Below are 22,388 nucleotides of genomic sequence, written 5' to 3' on the forward strand. Positions count from 1 at the left end.
ATTCTCCCAATCCACCAGAGTGTATTCATCTAAACTTCTGTATTGAGGCAGAGGCCCTAGTTTGGCATGGTGAAAACAACAGGCTTTGGAATTAGACCAGGTTCATCTACTTACTAGTTAGTTCTGTAACTTCGGCAAGTTATATACCCTCTTGGAGACTCAGTTTCCTCATTGGTAAAATGGGGTCCAAGGCATGTGCTATTATGCTTACCACGTGGTAGGCTTGTAATAAATGTTAGATGCCACTGTTCATACATCTCTTTGTCTGTTTTTTTCATTTTTATTCATTTTGTTGATACTTAAATTTCCTTACTGCCTTTGATGTCTTTATATTAAGCAGACTTCTAAAGAAAGATCCACCTGTTAACATAGCATCTCTTTTGGGAAAGAGAACTAGTGACCCCCTCCTGCCTCCTCTCCCACCCCCCACCCCCATTTTATCACCCTATGACAATTACTGACAGTTAGATCTTGGGTCCCAGTACATTGGAAGACAATCATAGTCATCAGGGAATACTTCCCGAGGGAGGCTTTCATTAATTGTTAAATTAACTGTGGAGGGCAGAAGACTGTTGCCATATTCCATGTGTAGGAGTGGCTCTGGGAAGACTCAGATGTTGGGAGGGGAGTTGCTGAGGAATGAAGCTGTAGATAGGTCAGTTTACTCAAGAAAGAGTATTCTAGGAGGCTTTTGTAGTTAGGGTGGCCTTTGGAGTTAGCTCAGACCTTAGGTAAGATACCTCTGCAGTTAGTTCCCCAGCTGTGTGACCATGGGCAAGCTGCTCACCTGTTAAATGGGGCTGACTGTATGTCCTTGATTTCGAAGACCACTCAATTTAATAACACCTTCGAAGGAGGTGGCGGAAACATTTCCTCATTAAATTATTCATCACTTGTAGCCAGTGGTGTGATATTTCCTGGTTGTAGAAATGTTTATGTGATTTTTTTAAAAGGTGTATTTTACAAACGAAGCAATCTGGTAATGCCCAGTTTCAGGGATGTTGGGAAGATTAATAAGATAATGTATGTTAAGTGCCCATCCAAGTTAGTACTCAGTGAATTGTAGTTATTATTAACAGATGAAAGGACATGAAAAATAATTTGATTGGGAACATCTGAAGAAAGAATTTTAAATGGCAAGGTCATAATATGACCAGGATCTGAAATTGGACTGGAATGAGGGGAAAGAGGACAAAAGGTCAAGTAATATTATAGAGGTAATTGAGTGTGTAAATAAGGAGCAAATTTTACCTCTTTACAGACAAAATTTCCCCTTTTTTAGTGATGAGTCTGTGGTGTATGTTCTAATGTAAACAGAGGGAATGTGGCAATCATGTGGGATAAATTCACTCCTCTGTTATCTTCTGGGCATATTACAGTATTCCTGAACTTGCCCCATATAAGCTGCTAGTCACAAAAAATAAAGCATTGACTAACTCACAGATAACAAACAAAAAACATTTTATTTTTGTTGTTTTGTTTTTGTTTTGTTGTGGGGGAGGGTGGCTGGCTGGTTAGGGACTTCTCATTAGTTTATTAGTTCAGTTGCCTGGCCAGGAAATTCTTTGCCTATGTTTCGAACATCTTTATGTTTTGATTAGAGTGATAACTGAATTTTTAGCTCTTCTTTCTTTTCTTTCTTTCTTTTTGCCCCAGGTCCAGCAAGACTATGAATCTCTGTTCCAAATGCTTTGCTGGTAAGTGCAGAAAAAGGGTTTTCAATTTAATTTTCTTCTTTTGGTTGTTTTTAAGACTGTCTAAATTATTTTAAGACTGTCTACCCTTTTTTGGGTTTATGCATGGGGTTTTATTTGCTTGTGTGTGAAAGCAGTTTCTCGTCACTAAGTTGCTTCATATACTTGCTTAGGACTGTTGAAACAGTCTTCCCTGAGTGAAATGAAATCTTGTGTGTACTTGTACCAAACAAACTTTCCTCAGTTTACAGTTGTTGGCATATAGTGGAATTGTAAACACTTGTGTTGTAGTAGGGTAAAATATATATGTTCGTCTCTGATCTTGATTTGAATGATTAATGGTGAATGTTGCTTTTACCAATGAGAATACAAGAGAAAGAATATTTTCAGGTTGGAGTCAGGAAGAGAATAATGCTGAATTAGGCTTTCTAATCCAATCCCTCAATGAAATCACCTTGGGTAAGTCACTTAATCTCTTTGGGCATTAGATTCATCATTTGTAACATGAAGGGCTTAGGCTTGATGTTTGCCAAGGGCCTTTTCCACCCCCTAAATGCTGATTGGTTGACTCCTTGAATTATGACTCCTTAATGAAGTTAAAACCTTCAGGTGTTTTTTTTTTTTTTTTTTTTTAAAGAACTTCACATCTAATGATCTTATGTAAAATAACTAAGTCTTACTAATTAGGATATGTTTAAGTTTCATTCTTTATTTTTATTACTTTATTGTTTTGTCTAAGACAAACCTGGACACAAGTTAAAGTGGTAAGGACAGATTTTTAATCAGTAATATACCGCTGCAGTAGGGAAAAGGGGACTTGTGCAGACGGAAATGGGCATTTTAAAGGGAGAATGAAGGAGTAGGGGAGGGGCTGCTAGCTTGGCTCAGTATAATCAGGGGAGTAGAAAAATCACAAAGGATTGGTTATTGTAAATGAGACTGGCAGGGTCTGTTAGTTGACAGTTATTGAAGTTAGGAAAGTTAGGATTTTATCCTCCTACAGAGATAGAGATTGAGGCCCTGTTCTTCCTGATGATTATTACATTTAAAGGAATGGCTTTCATGTCCTTGAGAAAGACACTCCTGAGTGATAGAGTTGTAGGAGATACACATATACATCTCAAAGGGACAGAGGAAGGGTTCACAATTTTAAACCGTTTTTCGTAAATGCTCTAAGATAGGGTAGTCAGGGGCCTATAGTCAGCTGTTTGTTGGAACAAATCTTAAATTCTTTTGGCAGCTTTGAGCTTTCTCAGACAGGCACTTTAAGAGGGACTAGGATCACCCTAGGGAAGGGACCTTAAGCTGTCTGAAAACTGTGTTAGTGGTTGTTTAAATCTGTTAATGTGGGGAGATATGAGTGTATAAAATCATTTGTGTTGGGAGTCGGTAGTTTTTTTAGGTCAAGGTTGAGGCCTGGTAGAGAAGAGGGCTCAGAGGAGCCTGGCTGGAATTTGGTCGAGGAGAGAATCTTTGGCAGTTTTCATCTTCTGTTCATTGTGCTATTTGGACAAGGAAATGATCATAGTGTAAGCTTTAGACCTTTATATTTATGCCACAACTAGGGGATAGGTTGATGGAGTTGGGAGGGCTGGGGAAGCTGGCAGTTTGTATCTGTTAAAGGTCTGGAATTTGTCAAATACTGTAGGTTTTTAAAAGAAAAAATCCTGGTAAGTTTGGTTTTTATCCAGCTTTTAACAGAATCTCTGCCATGTTAAGTGAATGTATTGTGCTTTTCTTACTTTGCATATCTACCATTACAGATATGAAGAAATGCTTCCTCACTGATGAGAGTTTATATATATGTGTAGTAAAGATGAAGTAGCAATGAGAGAAAATGTATATTGTGTGTCTGTCTCCACGTAGAACTAGTTCCCCCTGATAATTCAGTAAAGCATGCCTGTGGGAGAAGCCAGGCACCTGTGAGTCAGGTGGCTCACATCAGATACTCAAAGAACTGTCTCATGTCCCTAAATAAATATAAAGTTAAAAAAAGTATCAGCGAAGATAGTTCAGCCATGGTCTTTGCGTTTCTTTGGACTTGTTACAGTTTTATTTTCTATGGTTATCATTATTTATTGTATCTCTGGTGGTCTGTGTCCATTGACTCTTTACACAGCTTAGTTATTTTTGCTTTTAAAAATATTAAGAGGATATTTTCAAGTGTGTAAAGAAAATACTCTCTCCTTCTTTATCTTTGCCCCCACACTCCTGATTTCCCCAACATCAGTTGAAAGGAATGACTTGTAAGTAACGTCCTGCTTGCTGAAGCAGCTTTTTTGGTGTTCTTTTTGAAATTCAAGAGAAAAAAGATCATTGAACTTTAAAGATACATTTGTGCATTTTGTTTCTCTATGAAGATAGGGAGAGTATAGAAATGCATTGTAGCAGAGGCATGAGATGTGAAAGACAACATGAAGATTACTTTGGCCAAAGCCACTGTGATTTTAAATAGTCTTTTTAAAGTGTACAATGTACTTTAAAACGTGGAAAAATTAAAAATAGCTATTGTGTACCATTAGGTTAAAGAGATTTTTCAGGATTCCTTTTTAAAACTATGGTGGAAAAGTGAGTTTGTTATAACTTGTTTACATGAAATTGAATGAAATGAGTAAAAACATGTTTAAAGTCTTGTCTAGTTTTGGCTTTTCTACCCCCTTTATAATATTCTACCTGTCATGCTATTCTGTTTTTCATTAAACATTTCATATTGTCTTTCGTATGACTTTACTAAAAGAATCAGTAAATATCTATATATCTATAATAGAAAGCAACAAAATTTCATGACATGGTACTAATAGTTATATTCGGATGATATAAACACTTACTGGTCGAAACACTACTTTTTAATGCAGTTTTTCAAACTGTGGGTATTGTGATTAATTAGTGGGTAGAGAAATCAATTTAGTGGGTCATGATCCACAATTAAAAATTGATTACAATAGAAAACAGTCTGAATGCATCACAGATATTAAGGATAAGTATTGTTTGTAAAACTTTCATTTGAGTTACACGTTATTTTCATTTATATGTGTAATGGGTTGTGATGTAAATATATATTACTGTGGAGTATGGTTTAAAAAATTTAAAACCACCAAATTGCAGAAATTCACTAGAAAGCCATTGAGTTACTTGAGATCTCATTTTCTTTGCAGAATAGGGCATATTTCCTTTCTGTCTTTAGGCAAGGTGTTAACCAACTGATTTCTTGTGATCTTTGTTCATTCTGAGCTATTGACTTATTTGGATTATACGATTTTCTGTGTGAAAGCATGAACTAATCCCGATTGCCTACAGCTGTGTTAAGAAGATATCTGAACAGTCAACCACAGCATCTAAAGAGTGGTCTTGCCTCTTAATGACCATAGAAATGCCTGGGGTATTATTTTCTGTTTGAGTGCAAACCCAATTTTTGAATTTGTGAGTTTTAGATACCAACTGGTCTGGATATTTAGGGACATTTAGTACCAAATTCACAACGACCTCCTGTACTACTGTATTGAAGCCCAGCTATCATAAAGCAGTGCTTTTCACAGAATGGGTTTGCTAAATAAAAGTGTGTATGACAGAAACGTCAACCAGGATGATCACAAGGTGGGGAAGGCAGAAATTTTAAAGAACTGACTGAGGTAACACCTCTAGCAATGTGGCATTATCTCTACCACCCTTGGAAATGCTTGCTGTGGGGGACAGAGGAGTCTGGTCACTAGGAAGTAGCTATAATCCGTAGACCATTTTTTATACTTTATAAGGGAGTGAGCTTGAAGATAGGTCCCAAGGGATAGAAGATTCTTTGAGTAGCACTGATGACAGATGCTTATCAGAAGACAAACTTAACAAGTGCTCAGTGTAAAAAGAATCAGTTTGGTCTTGTGGACTTTTAGGCTGTATATATATGGTTTTTAATAATTTTCAGCAATTTCTTTAAAAAACGGACACTAAAATGTCTTATTTATTGACTGAAAAAAGTATTTAATTGAGAAATCAAAGTAAGCAATTTCTTTTTAAACTATAGACATGATCTGAACATACCGTTCCATTTAAGCCTAACGTTTAGGAAAGTTGCTATTCCATGATTCACATAAAATTGGAAAAATAAAGGAGGGATGATTATTCACAGTGCAAGAAGGTTTTTTTTTTTTAAACCTTTTACAGAATGTTTCCTTTAAAAAGGAGTACTTTTAATGCATTACTGTGTCGATTTATACAAAGACAAGAATAAGACTAGAAGAACTAAAGTGTGAGGAGTCTCTTGTCAGTTGAAGATTAATTAAAGCAGATAAAACATGGTTTTTAATTTTCTGAATGGTTATTTAATTTTCTGAAAATTAGTTTCAGTGTAACTTTTCAAATATGTGTATTTCTTAATGGAAAGATAGTTAAGCAAGCTTACCTTTGTTTCATGGTTAGTTGTACCTTGTGCCTTGTTAGTGGTGAAGAATATTGCAATAAGTAAAGAAAATGATACATGTCATGTAGGAAGCATATTCTGGTAATGACTCTAGAGCTGTGTATTTGGTTTTGTAAGAATCTGTTTTCAGGTACCCATTCAAATGAGTGATCTTAGATGTTGACTTCTGATATTTAACATTGGAGAGAAATATGGTTATAAATGAATATATTTCTGTTATTAGCCTTTGTCAGCTCGAGAAGATTATTAATTTTGTATAGTAATTTCATCTTCACTTTTATTATTTCTTGATATTATCATATAGTTATTGTTTTAAACTTAAAATGGACTTTGGAGAGGCTTTAAGGGATCGAAATAGCTAGTATTAAAGCAAGATTTCATTTTCCTCATTGCTGCATACTTTGTGTCCAATCTGAAAATTACCAAGCTTGTTCATTGTTGTTTAATCTTCTGTATAAGTACAAAGTGATTATTGAATAATAGAGTTTTGTAATTTATACTCTTAACATGCCATTAGGTTATTTGGGATTTTTTTTCCTTTTAATGATAACATATGGGCATTAATTAAATGCTGATAAATAACATAGGGACATTAATTAATGTTGATTGAAGCACGTGTTGTATATTGTTTTTAGTTAGACAACACATTATATGTATATAGTTGCATGGAATAAAGCTGGGTGAAGGTACGTGAAAATTTTAATTTTGGTAGTCTCAGAGTAGGAGTATCTGGGGGGGGATTTTAATTAATTTTGATTTTGTCTATATGTCTGTCTATATGTTGAGACTTTTATTATTAATTAACTGTAAACATTATAAATTTTTAAAAAGTAAAGTGCATTCTACATATGTCTGACAGACTCCAGAAATGGTTAGTTTCATTTTGGAATGAGCAAAATAAAGTTGGCTGTAGCTAGCAGCATAGGGAATCTCAATGTTGACATCCAGGGTAAGTGATACAGCAATGGTGGGCATAAGATGGAATGGTAAACCAAATGCAAACATTTTTCCTTGAGGTGACTTGAGTTTCATGGTAATTTCCAGAACAGGGCAACATTCCCATTTCACAACAAGTAAACTAAAATGTTTCCTCGTGAACCTGGAACTCTTACTGCTTTGGAGTTACACTCTAATTTCCTTTCTGCTTCCATTTCCTGTTAGAAGTTTGGACTGGAAGTGAAGTGTTAGAAGTTTGGAACAGAGTGAATCTGAAAATTTTAAGCACTTCTTGTAATGCATGTTTCCTTTTAGAAATTGTGGGAACCCCATATCCATTAAATAGTGTAAAAACAAACAAATAGTGTAAAATAGTGTAAAACAAAACACCCACTCTAATGAGTCATTTTATATAGCATGTTGAGGGTTTGGGCAGTATAGTAGAATCTGTATGCTTGTCATACCTTGATTTTTCAAATCACTTTTTCCCAGAAGAAAGGCAGCTGCTGCTCTTAAAATGAAGCATTTGAATAGGGTATTTATGTCTTTGTAATTCTGTTAACTTGATTACTGTTGTATACTCTTTGATTTCTTTAAAGCTGAAAATGGTTCTCTGAACCATTTTATGTCCATTGGTGGGTGTCCGTCTGGTGTGGGTGTCTGAAAATTCAGAATATTATAGTAAGTAATATAATAAACGTCCACAAGCCAACCCAGAATTAACGAACGTTTTGTCTTTTTTTTTGCTTTATAACATGTTTTAAAAGGGAACTAAGGGCTTCCCTGGTGGCGCAGTGGTTGAGAGTCCGCCTGCCGATGCAGGGGACGCGGGTTCGTGCCCCAGTCTGGGAAGATCCCACATGCCGCGGAGTGGCTGGCCCGTGACCCATGGCTGCTGAGCCTGCGCGTCCGGAGCCTGTGCTCCGCAACGGGAGAGGCCACAGCAGTGAGAGGCCCGCATAGCGCCCAAAAAAAAAAAAAAAAAAAAAAAAAGGGAACTAAAATCATATAGGTTTCTTTTACCCCAGTCATCCTCTTTCTACCTCGGAGATAATCATTATCTTTCTTATCTTTATATTTATACTTTTTTACTATGAATAGGTATTTATATAAACAATGTATGATTCTGTTTTTAATATGTGTAAGTGGTTTGTTACAGTACTTATTCTATAAACTTGTATTTTTTAAAATAATGCTTTTAGAAACTAATCATGTTGGGACTTCCTGGTGCACAGTGGTTAAGACTCCGTGCTCCCAATGCAGGGGGCCTGGGTTCGATCCCTGGTCAGGAAACTAGATCACACATGCATGCCACAACTAAGAGTTCACATGCCACAACTAAGGAGCCCGTGAACCGCAACTGAGGAGCCCGCCTGCTGCAACTAAGACCCAGTGCAACCAAATAAATAATAAAATAAATAAAATTTAAAAACAGAAGAAATTATGTTGACACATGTTACTGTAGTTCATGTTAATTATAGTTCATTAAATCTAGTTCATTATAATATTCTATTATAACAAATGTCTTAATATACCCGAACAGTCTTAGTTTATGCTTTTTATATCAGTGAAATTAATAACATCCCTTTGTACTCCTCCTCAGTGTCCCAGTTTGGTTGATAAATTATTGGTCACCTTCATTATACATGCTCCAGTTTATCTAGTCCTCTGTTTGATGGACATACAGTTTTCAACTACTGTTTTTATACCACAGTTTTAATAACCTCATGTTTTATCTATTTTTTTTTTAACACTTGAATATGTTGAGACTGTTTCTGTATTAGAAACCCTGTTCTTTGTGGTGTAGCTTCCTTGCTCTCAAATGAAAGCAACTCAGAGGCAGCAGGTCCTTAACTGATTAGCAAAGCTGAACTCTGGCAGCCCTTTCTGACCTCTTAGTCTATAGCACTTTGCTGTCTTACTAATAAGCATTCTTAAATTGTGTGGTTAATTATTATGTTAGTCAGGATAAATGAAGCAGTGTGTTGAAGATGATGTTGTTATGGAAATTATGTCAAAAATAATTGCTGCATTTCTAATGGGAAACAAAATGCTCAGTGCTTTAAGTAGCAGAAAGGCAACTTCTTTTAGGCCTTGAGTAGAAAAATTGTGACTGTGTGTCATTCTTAAGTGGAAGAAATTTAATAGTCATTGAGTCTTTTAAGATAGTTTGGCTCTGTTATTTGGCTTTATTTCTGCCCACATATTGGTCTAAAGCTGTGGACTCTGTAATGGTGCACAGGATTGTCCATTGAGGCATAAAGAGAAGATGTTAGAATTTCTACTAATACTTATTTTTGTCATTCTTTAAAAATTGTTGGTTTTTATAATGTATATAATCTTATTGCTGTTAGTTTCCCAGAGTTGCCATAACAAATTACCACAAATTTGATGGCTTAAGACAACGGAAGTTTATCCTCTCAGAGTTCTGGACGCCAGAAGTCTGAAATCAAGATATCAGCAAGCAGGGTTGGTTCCTTCTGAAGGGTCTGAGAGAGAATCCATTCCATGTCTCTCCTAGCTTTTGGTTTCTGCCAGCAATCCTTGGCATTCCTTGGCTTGAAGACACACTACTCCAGTCTACTGTTATTTTCACGTGGCTTTCTCTCCTGTGTGTCTCTGTCTTGTCTCAGGATGAGTGTCGTTGGATTTAGGGCCCACCCTCATGTAGGGGATGATCTTATCTCAAAATCCTTAATTATATTTGCAAAGATCCTTTTTCCAAATAAGATTACATTCACAAATTCCAGGTAGACTTTTTTCGGGGGAAGGGGTGGTTTTGTGATGGGGCACACCATTTAATCCACTTCAGGAGTATATAACTATTTTTAAAACAAAAAGACATGTGAGAGGTATGTGCTCAAATTTTAAATTGATGGTGCTCTTCTGTGAAAGAGGCTTGGAGATCCCCAGTCCTTAGACCTGCTTAGGTTAGACGTGGTTGGCCCCTTTTCATGTAATGAAGCCAGCCCTCTACGACATGAAAAGTGACGAGTTCGATGCTAATGTTTCATGTTCTCAGTCTAACGCAAACTAAATCAAAATGATCACTTAGTTTTATGGGCTTCCTTTTAGGTTTGGTGGGAAAATGAATAACAGGTAGACTCAGGAAAGCACCATGAGGCTTTTTTTGTGCTTCACTGGTCTTGACTCCACCATGCTACAGGTACTTAGAGTAGTTTTTTTTTTTTTTTTTTTTTTTTGCTGCATTGGGTCTTCGTTGCTATGCACGGATTTTTCTCTAGTTGTGGCGAGAGGGGGCTACTCTTCGTTGTGGTGTGTGTGCTTCTCATTGCGGTGGCTTCTCTTGTTGTAGAGCACGGGCTCTAGGTGCATGGGTTTCAGTAGTTGTGGCACATGGGCTCTAGAGCGCAGGCTCAGTAGTTGTGGCACACGGGCTTACTTGCTCCACAGCATGTGGGATCTTCCCGGACCAGGGATCGAACCCATGTCCCCTGCTTTGACAGGCGGATTCTTAACCACTGTGCCACCAGGGAAGTCCCTAGAGTAGTTTTTAGTCTGGCTGTTTCCTTTGTGCTTGATTTAGAGGGTTATGGTAAGGTTGCTTTTTTATACTTTTCTTGGTTATAACCCCCTTACACTTAATTCTTAGTCCGCAGAAGGGGTGGTGGGAAAAATGATAGGCCATTAATGTATAGCTAAAATATGATCTTTAATGATACAAAATTTTATATCATTTAAAAGCCCCAACTGCTCAGCTGGGTCTTAGTGTGTAAAGTAGAACTAAGTGTATATTAATAGTTTTAACTATTACCAAAGTTTTAAATTTCTTAATTTACTTTTTAGACGAAATACTGGCTATAGAGAAGAAAAAAATACCTTAACCCAAGACTTCTGGTTTGGAGAAAAACAACAAGGGTGCATAATGTTAAAAGTGAATGCCAGGGCTTCCCTGGTGGCACAGTGGTTGAGAGTCTGCCTGCTGATGCAGGGGACAGGGGATTGTGCCCCAGTCTGGGAAGATCCCACATGCTGCGGAGCGACTAGGCCCATGAGCCATGGCCGCTGAGCCTGCATGTCTGGAGCCTGTGCTCCGCAACGGGAGAGGCCACAACAGTGAGAGGCCCGCATATGGCAAAAAAAAAAAAAAAAAAAAAAAAGTGAATGCCAAAAAGAGGATACTTAAAATAGTAATGGAATAGGAATTACTGTTCGTAAAATAAGATGGAGGAAGTACATGGACAATTATATCTATGTTTTTAAAAAGGCAGTAGAATCCTGAAATGAAGTAATTGCAATAATAAGTAAGATTTTTGCAGTCCTTTTATATTATAAAGCCAGTATTATCCCATTTGATCCTCACAACTTTGGCGATTTTGTATCTCCATATTACAGGTAAAGAAACTGCAGCTAAGATGGATTAAATAATGTTCCCAAGATTAAATTTTAAAGCAGAGAACTGAAATTTAATTTTAGGTGTTTACACACCAGTCCCAGTCTTCTACCACTATTTGATGATGTCAGGAGTGAAGGTAGCTGGTGTAGACGGGGTTGTACTGTAAAAACCCTGCAAAGATGTAGCAGCGGCATTGTTTTGCATTTGTGTGTAGATTAGGGTTACACACTTTTCCTGTTCTCTTTTCTTTTATTTAGTTCAGTTGCAGTTTGTCTTTAGATATCACGGGAAAATCAGAGAAGCAGTGCTGGAAGCTTCACACTGGCTAATTTGGGAAAAGGTGTGCATGTGTGGTGTTTGTCTGATGCATTTTCTATTTTGGTGGTGAGATCTTCATTTCTTAATATCTTTCTTGTTCGTATAACTTTTAGCTCATTAACCTTGCTCTCTGCACTGCATAGTGATGCACTATTTCTAATTTAGTCTTCTGTTTTGCTTCTCAGAAGATTTTTTCAAAAATGTTTGGAGGTGTGATTTAATTGCAGGGCTGTTTTTTTGCACATTGTCAGTGTGAAGGCAAAGATGAGTTTCATATTTAGACAGTGCAAGCTGCAGGTTTCATTTGTTAAACCTTCTTGTTGGTGTTCCCATTTTCTCATGTATGCATAATAGCGTTGGAAAAAAGTCTTGTTTTGTTGTATCCATATTTAAGCAATTTGGCTGAGTTATGGAAAAGCCTGTCCTCTGCCTTGTGTATTTGCTCATTTGGAAACCTTGTATAGTTTATTGAGACACTAGTGATTTGTTCCCCAGCCTCCCTGTGGATTTTGTTCCCTATTACAATCTAATTCTACCTCCCTGTCCCATACTCCTGCACGGTTAATTTGTACATTTCAGGGCAGTTTGTTTCATTGTGTGTTTTTGTAATCCAAACTGAATCTAACGAGCTATGTGCTTTAGGGACCTGGCTTCGCCTTGCCAATTAGAACAAAGTGGTTACTGAGAAAGAGCATGTTCTAAATAAAACATGGCACCTCTGAGTGGGACTGACACTCATTTGGGAGTAAAAGAGATGGTTTTAACTCTTTGACTCACAAAGAAGGGCCATTACTAAAGTTCAGCACTTTTTTGGGGGGAAAGAAAGGTAAATATTTACCTTCATAAAAAATAGTTTTGTAAATTTCCTTATGGACTGAATAAATTTAAAAGTTTGTCATTTCAAATCCACTTTTTCTTCATGATCAAGACATGTTAGCAAAATTCTTTAAATTTCTGCAGACTAAATTCTGCAGTTTCCAAGTTTTGAATTATTCATGTTTAGGAAGGTGAGGGTGTATAAAACTGTAGCTATATTCACCTCTTTATTTTTCTAAAAAGTCAAGTTTTCAATGTAATAGAGAACTCCCCCCAAAAAAAATGATACTTGAAAATTATGAGGAAAATGTAAGATTTTGCCTTAGTGTATGAATGTTACTTTATTTTTAGGTGATAATAGAATTTTGAGCTATCAGTGACTTAAGACTATTTGGAATTTTAGCGGCACTTTGATCAAATGTTTAAAGCACAAATGTCTTTGAATAGATCTTTATAGGCTGACAGTTTACTAATTCACTCCATAGGGAGACCCCTTTGTAAGTTGATTCAAATGTTGTATTTATATCTACACTAAAAAGAATAGAGTTCTGTTTTTAGCTGATATATCACATAAACTCTAGAATTCAACACTGGCACAAGGAAAGCAATGAAGGTGCTTGATTTTTTTTCTGTTTTCCATAGGACTTGATTTGAACGAAAAAATAGAACTTTATCAAAAGCTTGGAAATATAAACACCAAGGGGAAAGTTGTACATATAAAGACTGATAATGGGTTTAGACAACATTTTAACATTTATTAACATATACACGCAAGGGAGAACAAGAGGAATATATTTCTATGGAATAATTCAATTAAAAAGTATAGGGGGCTTCCCTGGTGGCGCAGTGGTTGAGAGTCCGCCTGCCGATGCAGGGGACGTGGGTTCTTGCCCCGGTCCGGGAAGATCCCACATGCCGCGGAGTGGCTGGGCCCGTGAGCCGTGGCCGCTGAGCCTGCGTGTCCGGAGCCTGTGCTCTGCAACGGGAGAGGCCACAACAATGAGAGGCCCGCGTACTGCCAAAAAAAAAAGTATATAGGTATACCCTGTTGAAAAAAATTATTTCTGGAAAAATGAGCTCTGTACTGGAGGAAGCTAGTTTAATTGGACTAAACTAAACCTATACATTTCTAACACTGTCCTAAAGTCTTGAAAGCCCTACTGATGGTTTTAAGAGAAAGACATTATAACAGAATTATTAAAGGTCCCACACTTCATTTTTGAAGATTAACACCCAGAATGATAATATTTTAAGTTTGAACAGTTTTCTGAGTAAAGATAATTAAGGCTTAAACCTGCTGCTGCCTTCTTAGCACTGTTCTAAGCTGTGGCTGAACTAACAGGCCAAGACAGATAACTTTTAAAATATTCAGCATCTTCAGAAGTCACTGACTTTGCCAGCTTTGCATAAGATGACAATGGTGTTTTCTTTGGCTAATATGGTTTAAGATCCAGTAGCTATTAACCTCAGGAAAAGTTACTCTTAAAAATACTTTTAACACAGGTCCTAGGCTTCTAATGGCAACTGAAAGCTAGATTGTCCATTTCTTCTGTGCCCATTCCATTATGCAGTATATGTCGTAAGTGTTATATAACATTGTTTTTAGGAGGTCTAGAAGTGTTAAATCTCCATTAATCAAGTGGTATTAGAAAATGGTGATCATGGAATATTTGGAAGAAATCTTAGAGTCTTTCTAAAACACTGATGCTTATTCCAAATGTTTATTGAACTAATGAGTTTCAAAGTAAACTGAAGTGGTGGGGGTAAAAAGTGGCTTGTTTTTTCTTCTTTAATGTGTATCGTTCAAACTCCATTTCCTTTCTCCTAACATTGTAACTGTGCTCTGTTAGTAACCTTGAAGATGGGACCAGGAAGAAATCTATAACAAAGTGGCAACAACATTTTTATTTGTGAGTATTTGTAAGGGATTATATGCGTTTTTCTATTTACCATCTGTTAATTCATTTCCTGATTGTTTTGCAAATTACTTAAGCTTATTCATTGTTCAGTAGAGTAGGTACAGTTGACAACTTTGTGTTACATTTATTACAATTTTTTTAATCTTAAAATTTTTCTTAATGTGAGGCTTGCATTATAAATGAGATTTATCCCATAAAGCAACTAAAGAATCACTAAAATGTCCTAAAAATGTTTTCTACATCATTAGTACTTTAAGCCCCCCTGAACTTGACAAGTCTTTATTTATTTATTTATTTTTGGCAGTATGCAGGCCTCTCACTGCTGTGGCCTCTCCTGTTGCGGAGCACAGGCTCCGGACGCGTAGGCTCAGTGGCCATGGCTCACGGGCCCAGCCGCTACGTGGCATGTGGGATCCTCCCGGACTGGGGCATGAACCCGTGTCCCCTGCGTGGGCAGGCGGACTCTCAACCACTGCGCCACCAGGGAAGCCTGACAAGTCTTTATTTTATATATATATATATTCCCCCCAACTGTCAAGTGGTCTGGCTTTATGAGATACCACAAAGCAGACAAAATTCTCCTCTTAAAATTCTTAAAAGGTCCTGCCAGAGGAGGAGCCTAAAGAAGAAAAGAGAAAAAACTTTGTATGCTTCTTTCAGGCTGAAATTTGTCTTCATTGAAAGGAAAGTCAAAAGCAATAAATTCAATTTTCTTTTGGGATGAGTGAGGTGTATTGTGTTTTGACATATGGTGGGTGTCACATAGAGATGGTGTCACTTATAGCTTTTGTGGCAATTTAAGAACTTAGGTAATGGCAGTGCTGGATACTTAATACTTTTGTCTTTTGAGGTGTTGGGGGAAACTGCATAGTATCTAGAAAAATAGCAATGAAGCAGATAATTTTGGACAGTGGGAAATTTTGTGTTGGAACATCATTGACATAGTCTTATATTAGTTAGCAGTGGGAATCACTTATTTTTGGATATGCCAGATGATATAATCTTTATAAAAGAAAAATGAATGAATGTCTTGCATAAAAGACTTTTAAAAAATGTATAGTTGTCATATAAAATATCTGACTTTGTTTTAAGCAAACTTTTTTTTTTTGGTGTTAATATTTTTGAGACTGTGAAAAGCTCATCTCTTGGTTAAGTGCTTTTCAGACACCTGGACACTTGAGGCATTACTGGTTATCCGTCCTTGTTAAAATTCTGTGGGTGACTCTAGTTGCATCATATATCAAAATTCAGAGAACCATCGCACCCCAATATCAGAGTGGCGTTTTTGATATCTCAAAAGGCTGGTGTCGTTTGTCTGTCGAGTGCCTCCATTGAAAGGCTGTCTGGGACCTCTGTGTGCGTTTTAGATGGAAATAAATGCTGGGTATTCAGGGTAGAGATTCCGAGTGACAGAATGGAGGGCAATGGAAAGGCACACAACAAGCTTGTTATTTTAAAAAACTGCAACCAAGGGAACCTTTTCAAAGTATATTGTAAAGGTCAGATTTTATGTATTTTTTACTTGTGCTCTGTATGACTGAATGGAGGCTATTTCGCTTCTCATTTGTAAGATATTTACCATGACTCAGTATTCTGTGACCACCTAACATTGTTAGCACTTTTGTCTTTGTGTGGCCTCACCCTTAATATAGAAACAAAGACTCTGAATTTACAGAAGCTCTTTCTTGTAGACCTTTGCTGTACAACATAAAAGTGCACAACCTTAGAGGAAAAGTAATTGTTTGGATTTTTCAAAGACAGAACTGGGTTTTTCCCTTCCTTCAGGCACATTATAAAGTACCAACAAACCCTTTCTTGGTAGTTTATAAAGTTGTGACTTACTCTTTTTATTCTTTTGTGCCTGGATCATGGTTGAAGGAGAGGGAAACAATTTTTCTTAACTAGTATCTCTTAAATTCATTGGTGCTTTGATTTCACAGCATTATCAAAGAAATTGGTTTTACTGCTTTGGAAACTAGTTTTAAAAAGTTTTGCTGTAACATGGATAAACTTTGAGGACATTGTGCCAAGTGAAACAAGCCAGTCACAAAAGGGCAAATAACTTTGATTCCACTTAGATGAGGTACCTAGAGTGGTCAAATTCACAGAGACAGGAAGAGGAATGGTGGTTGCCACGGACTGGGGGAGGGAAGGATGGGAAGTTCTAGAGATGAATGTACAAAATGCCACTGAACTGTCACTTAAAATGGTTGAGACGGTAAATTTGATGTTATGTGTATTTTACCACAATTAAAAATAATGATTAAAAGAAGTGTTTAATCTTGGATTTTGAGTATAATGTTGCTCTCCATATTTGCCAAGAATCAATCTTTGTTCCAGTTTCTTTTAAAAATCCATTATTAACAGGAGGTTAATTGTGAATATTCCTTCTTGTTCTTTGCAAGCAATAAACTAGTAATCTTCAGTAGAGGAGAATAAAAACTAAAAGTATTTACAGAAATAAATAAAAATGAGAACTGAAAACAATTTATGTTTTTTCCTTCCTTTAATTATCTGTGTAAATGATGCCAGATAAGTGTCGTATATATAATTATCAAAGAAAGTATGGTGGCTTTGATTTTTTGGGCAAGCTACTTAACTGCAATATCAGTTAACTCATTTGTCAAATGGAGGTCATTATACGTCCCTCACTAGGAATCAACTGAGATGATGTAGATGAAATCTCTTTTATTGATAAAAGTATTTATTTTGTCAAAGTACTACATGCCCATAGTTTAAAGCCGAAATATTACATGTAACAAAATGCCCCACACGTCCCTATTCCTCTCAGTTTTCCCCAGAAGCAGCTAGCTACTTTCAGTTCTTCTGTTTCTTCTAATTTTATACTCTGTGTATTTATGATTAATATACATATATTGCTACTTTTTGATTTATCACTTTTAGACATTTTTTACTTTTTGTTATGATGTATAAGATGTTTGCTTTATTACACCATACTCTCCTATCCCCTTCCACTCCAGATATGTTTATAGTGCAACTTGTGGTTAAATAATTCTTCAGCATTTATGTTATTATGGGTATATAAAGTATTATGACCTTTGGGACATTTCAGTGTACTATAGTATTTCCTTTTCTTTCTTTTTTCCTTCCCTGGGTATTTCCCAGGTATTTTAATGTTATTTCTATTTTAATTCTCTTGTATTCAGCAAATATATTTCGTGTGAATTCAGTTAATACTTTATTGCGACTTGTTCTTTGGCTCAATATATCATGTCTTGGTAAATGCGTCACGTGTGCTTGAGAAGAATGTGCGTTCTGCTGTTGTTGGGTGGTGTGTTTTGTAAACGTCAGGTCAAGTTGGTTGATGGTGTTTGTTCAAGTCTACTGTGTCTTTTTTGCCTACTTGTTTTATCAGTTATTGAGAGATAGGCATTGATATATCTGACTATAAATGTGGATTTTTCTATTTTTTCCCCCTTATATTTCTGTCACATTTTGCTTCATGTATTTTGAAGCTCTGTTGTTAGGTTCATAAATGTTTAGAATTTTTACATATATATGAGTTGATCCATTTATCGTTGTGAAATGACTTATCTTTATCCTAGGTGATATTATTTGTTTTGAAATTTACTTGGAGATTAATTAAGCTACTCAAGCTTTCTTTATTTTTTTCTTTAAAGATTTTTTTGATGTGGACCATTTTTCTTGTTTACTGAATTTGTTACAGTATTGCTTCTGTTTTATGTTTTGGTTTTTTGGCCGCGAGGCATGTGGGATTTTGGTTCCCTTACCAGGGATTGAACCCACACCCCTGCATGAGAAGGCAAAGTCTTAACCACCGGACCACCAGGGAAAGTCCCCTCAGGCTTTCTTTAGATTAGCGTTAGCACAGTATGTCTTTTTCCATTCTTTACTTTTAACCTATTTATGTTTATATTTAAAATGCATTTCTTGTAGGCAGCCTATAGTTTTTGCTTCTTTATCCGCTCTGACAGTCTTTTCCTTTTAATTGAGGGTGTTTATTTATTTAAATTTATTTATTTTTGGCTGCATTGGGTCTTCATTGCTGCACACGGGCTTTCTCTAGTTGCGGCGAGCAGGGGCTACTCTTCATTGTGGTGTGTGGGCTTCTCATTGCAGTGGCTTGTCTCATTGTGGGCGGAGCATGGGCTCTAGGCACGAGGGCTTCAGTAGTTGTGGCACGTGGGCTCAGTAGTTGTGGCTCACGGGCTCTAGAGTGCAGGCTCAGTAGTTGTGGCACACGGGCTTAGTTGTTCCGCAGCATGTGGCATCTTTCCGGACCCGTGTCCCCTGCATTGGCAGGGGGATTCTTAACCACTGTGCCACCAGGGAAGCCCTAATTGGGGGTTTTTAGACCATTTCTTTTTAGTGTGATTATTGGTATGATTAGGTTTAAATTTGTCATTTTGCTATCTGTCTCCTATTTATCCTACCTGTTCTTCTTTTTCTGCTTTTTTTTTAGATTAATTGAACATTTTTAAATGATTCCATTGTATCTCCTTTGTTAACTTATTTTTGTTAGTTTAGTGCTTACTTTAGGGTGTGTCATACACATTTTTAACTTCTCACAATCTGTGTTCAAGTGATATTGTATTACTTTACATATAGTATAAAAACCTTGGGCTTCCCTGGTGGCGCAGTGGTTGAGAGTCCGCTTGCCGATGCAGGGGACACGGGTTCGTGCCCCGGTCCAGGAAGATCCCACGTGCCACGGAGCGGCTGGGCCCGTGAGCCATGGCCACTGAGCCTGCGGGTCTGGAGCCTGTGCTCCGCAACGGGAGAGGCCACAGCAGTGAGAGGCCCGCGTACCGCAAACAAAACAAAACAAAACAAAAAAACCTTATAATACTGTGCTTTCATTCTTCCCTCCCCATCTTTGTGCTGTTGTCATACATTTTACTTTTGCATATTTTATAAAACTTTTACTACATTGTTACTATTTGTGTTTCAGTAGTCAATTTTCTTTTGAAGAGATTTAAGAAGGGCTTCCCTAGTGGCGCAGTGGTTGAGAATCTGCCTGTTAATGCAGGGGACACGGGTCCGGGAAGACACGGCTCCGCAACAAGAGAGGCCACCGTAGTGAGAGGCACCGCGATGAAGAGTGGCCCCCGCTTGCCACAACTAGAGAAAGCCCTCACACAGAAACGAAGACCCAACACAGCCAAAAATAAATAAAAATTAATTAATAAACCCCTACCCTCAACATCTAAAAAAAAAAAAAAAGAGAGATTTAAGAAAAAATCTTATTTATCAGAGTAATAACTGTTTCCACTGCTTTTGACATTCCTTTATATAGATTGATGTTTCTATCTGGTGTCATTTTTCTGTCTGAAGGGTGTACTTCAAAAGGTGTGGGGCTGGAGTGATTTGCATGTCTAACAAATTTTCAGGTGATATTGCTGTTGCTGCTGGTCAGGGGTCACGTTTTGAAAATCACTGACTTAGGGGAAGCGAACATAGAGAGCACAAAGGGTGTGCTCAGATTCTTGGGGGAGGAAGAAGAAAAGGAGATAAATGAAGCCACAGAGGTGGTGACCATCAGTCACTGACTGACACCAGTGATATCGATTCTAGAAAGGAGGTATTTCAGGATTTTAAATTTGGGTAATAAGTGTTATCAATGTTGGTCAAAGGGTACAACTTTCAGTTACAAGATGAATGAATCGAGCTTCAGTCTTGCTCTGTGACGTTAATGTGCAGCAACAGCAGATGCTGTTTCAGTGTTACCAGTGCAGTTTCTCCACAGTAGTGATGGTTTCCTGCAAATGCATTTAGCCTGACTTCATCAGGATAGAAATGTTAGCATTGTACTCATAAAAATGGCTTTAAATCTGTGAATTCTGGCCTACTACTGTTAACATTGTGCACAATGTTAAAAACAGATTTTTTACTTAAAAAAATAGTTACAGTTTTAAGCAGTTAACCATGTATTTTCTGTGGTGGTGTTTCATCTGTGTAGTTTCACCATTCAAAAGATGTCAGTTTGAATAACATGGATGCACATTACAGATAGAGGTGGTAATGATGTCATGTAAATCGTCAAATATATAAATATAAATAGCTGAATATATAAGAATCTGATGTGAACACTATGGGACCATACTAAAAGATCTTATCCTTGTAATCCTTGCTTTATATAAGTGGGCATTTTTGGAACTGCTTTCTGGTTGTATGTGTACTTTGAAAATCTTTCCATTAAATAGGGGTAACTTATCTTTCAGATCCAGAATTAAATTGAGACCACATAGAGGCAAATTCTTCAGGCTTCCAATTTCAGCTTAAACTGTTGTTTCTTTTTTTTCTGAGAACACTTGTAACATGCGCTACTGAAACTTGAAAAGTAGTGCTATGTGGAAATAAATTTCATTTGTTCAGAAGATAATTTTCTTGAATATCTGCTATGTTTATTGCTTACATAAAGCACTGTGGGGAGAAGTGTATATATAGTACCTACTCTCAAAGACCATAAAGTTGAATTGGGAAGTTTAGGCATAAACAAGTAGCAATACAGTACACCCTTGAAATTTGTGGGAGATGTGTTCTGAAACCTTTAAGATACCAGTGAAGCAAATCTTTTCCTTAGTTTTCTTAGCTATAAATATGGGTGGTAGTACCATACCTCTCATAATTGTTCTGAGAATTACTTGAGACCCTGTGTGAAATAAAAACTGTAAAACCACGGTGAGCTGGTCTGCTTAGGCTCAGTGTTCAGCTAAGTAACGCATGCCTGCACAGCTGTCCTGCAGCAGAATTAAATTCATACTTAGCAGAATAATTGATTACATGTAGTGAGCCTTGAAACCCCAAGTGTTAAATCCTTGAATGCTAAATGTTGAGTGTGACAAACGTTTCAGGTCTTTGTTGCCAGCATGCATTCACATACACCTTGCACTCTGGACAGAGTGTGATGGGGAGTGCCATCAGTGATGTTCACCTGATCCTGGCATCTTCCTCCCTTTTGTGAAACTGCTCACTCTCCAAGAGTTACATCCTCTTAGCATGTATTCACACAACCATCTCAGAACCTTGTAGCTACCTTTCCATGTGCATACTTTTCCTTTATTTATAAGTTTAGAAAAGGCTGCCATATTCACTTATTTGTTGATTCATTCTAGTTATGGAAACTACTGTTACTAAAATTTTTACTGATCTCCATGTTAAATGATACTCATCTTTCCCAAGATCACCCCTCCTCCCCCCCTTTAAAAAAATTAAAGTCATGGGTGGTTTCTAGTTTCTAGGTTTCCCTCCTGCTTCAACAATACCAAAAGCTTTTCCTGTGAAGTTCTATAGTCTGCTTCTGAATGTGGAAGGCTTGCCTCTCAAATCCTTTCTTTTCTTTGACTTTATGCTCTTATGCCTCTGAACTTAAAACCTAACATTGTTTTGTTGATCTAGGTGTCAAACTTTTCTATCCAAGCTCTCTCTCTAGTACTATGTTGGATGTAATACTTGACCATACTGCAGCAGGATTAGTCCATAACATAAGGTACGTAAGGTGGATATATAAATGTATGTTTTTCTGTACTTTTCTCAGGATCTCAGTTGTGAGGTCTGTTATCTTACTAATCCTGCTTTTCTGCAATAATTGTTGACTGTTTTTGGCTGGGGCCAATGTTTCATATATTAAAATCCTTTTCAATATTTTATTTTTCCTGTTGAATTCTGTTTTTCTTTCTGTTTCATTCTTTCTTTTCTTCCCCCTAGCTTTTTCCCCTGCATTTCTCTCAAGTCCTACAAAATGAAACAGACATTTGAGTCCAAATCTTTCCTCAGACCTTATGAACTATTACCATCTTCTCAAAGATCAGGTAATATAATATAGTAGAAGAAATGCAGACTTTAGAGTCCTGCTCTGACCCCTAGTTATTGTGGATGGATTCACCCTGGTTTTTTGTGTCACTTGACCACCATGCCAAACTACCGGAAGAGGTGCCTGATTTATGAGGTAGCCA

The 22,388-nt window shown here is 37.0% G+C and overlaps 1 protein-coding gene across 2 annotated transcripts in view; it reads left to right on the forward strand.

Moving 5' to 3' along the window:
- ZFAND3 (zinc finger AN1-type containing 3) overlaps positions 1–22,388 on the forward strand; it is a 319,579-nt gene that overhangs the window by 109,451 nt on the left and 187,740 nt on the right. For both annotated transcript variants that reach the window (XM_065886255.1, XM_065886256.1), the window contains exon 2: positions 1,657–1,697. In XM_065886255.1, the coding sequence (XP_065742327.1) occupies positions 1,657–1,697 (41 nt within the window). The remainder of the gene's footprint in view (positions 1–1,656; positions 1,698–22,388) is intronic.

The sequence above is a fragment of the Phocoena phocoena genome, chromosome 10 (assembly GCF_963924675.1).
Source record: "Phocoena phocoena chromosome 10, mPhoPho1.1, whole genome shotgun sequence".
Taxonomy (NCBI): Eukaryota; Metazoa; Chordata; class Mammalia; order Artiodactyla; family Phocoenidae; genus Phocoena; species Phocoena phocoena.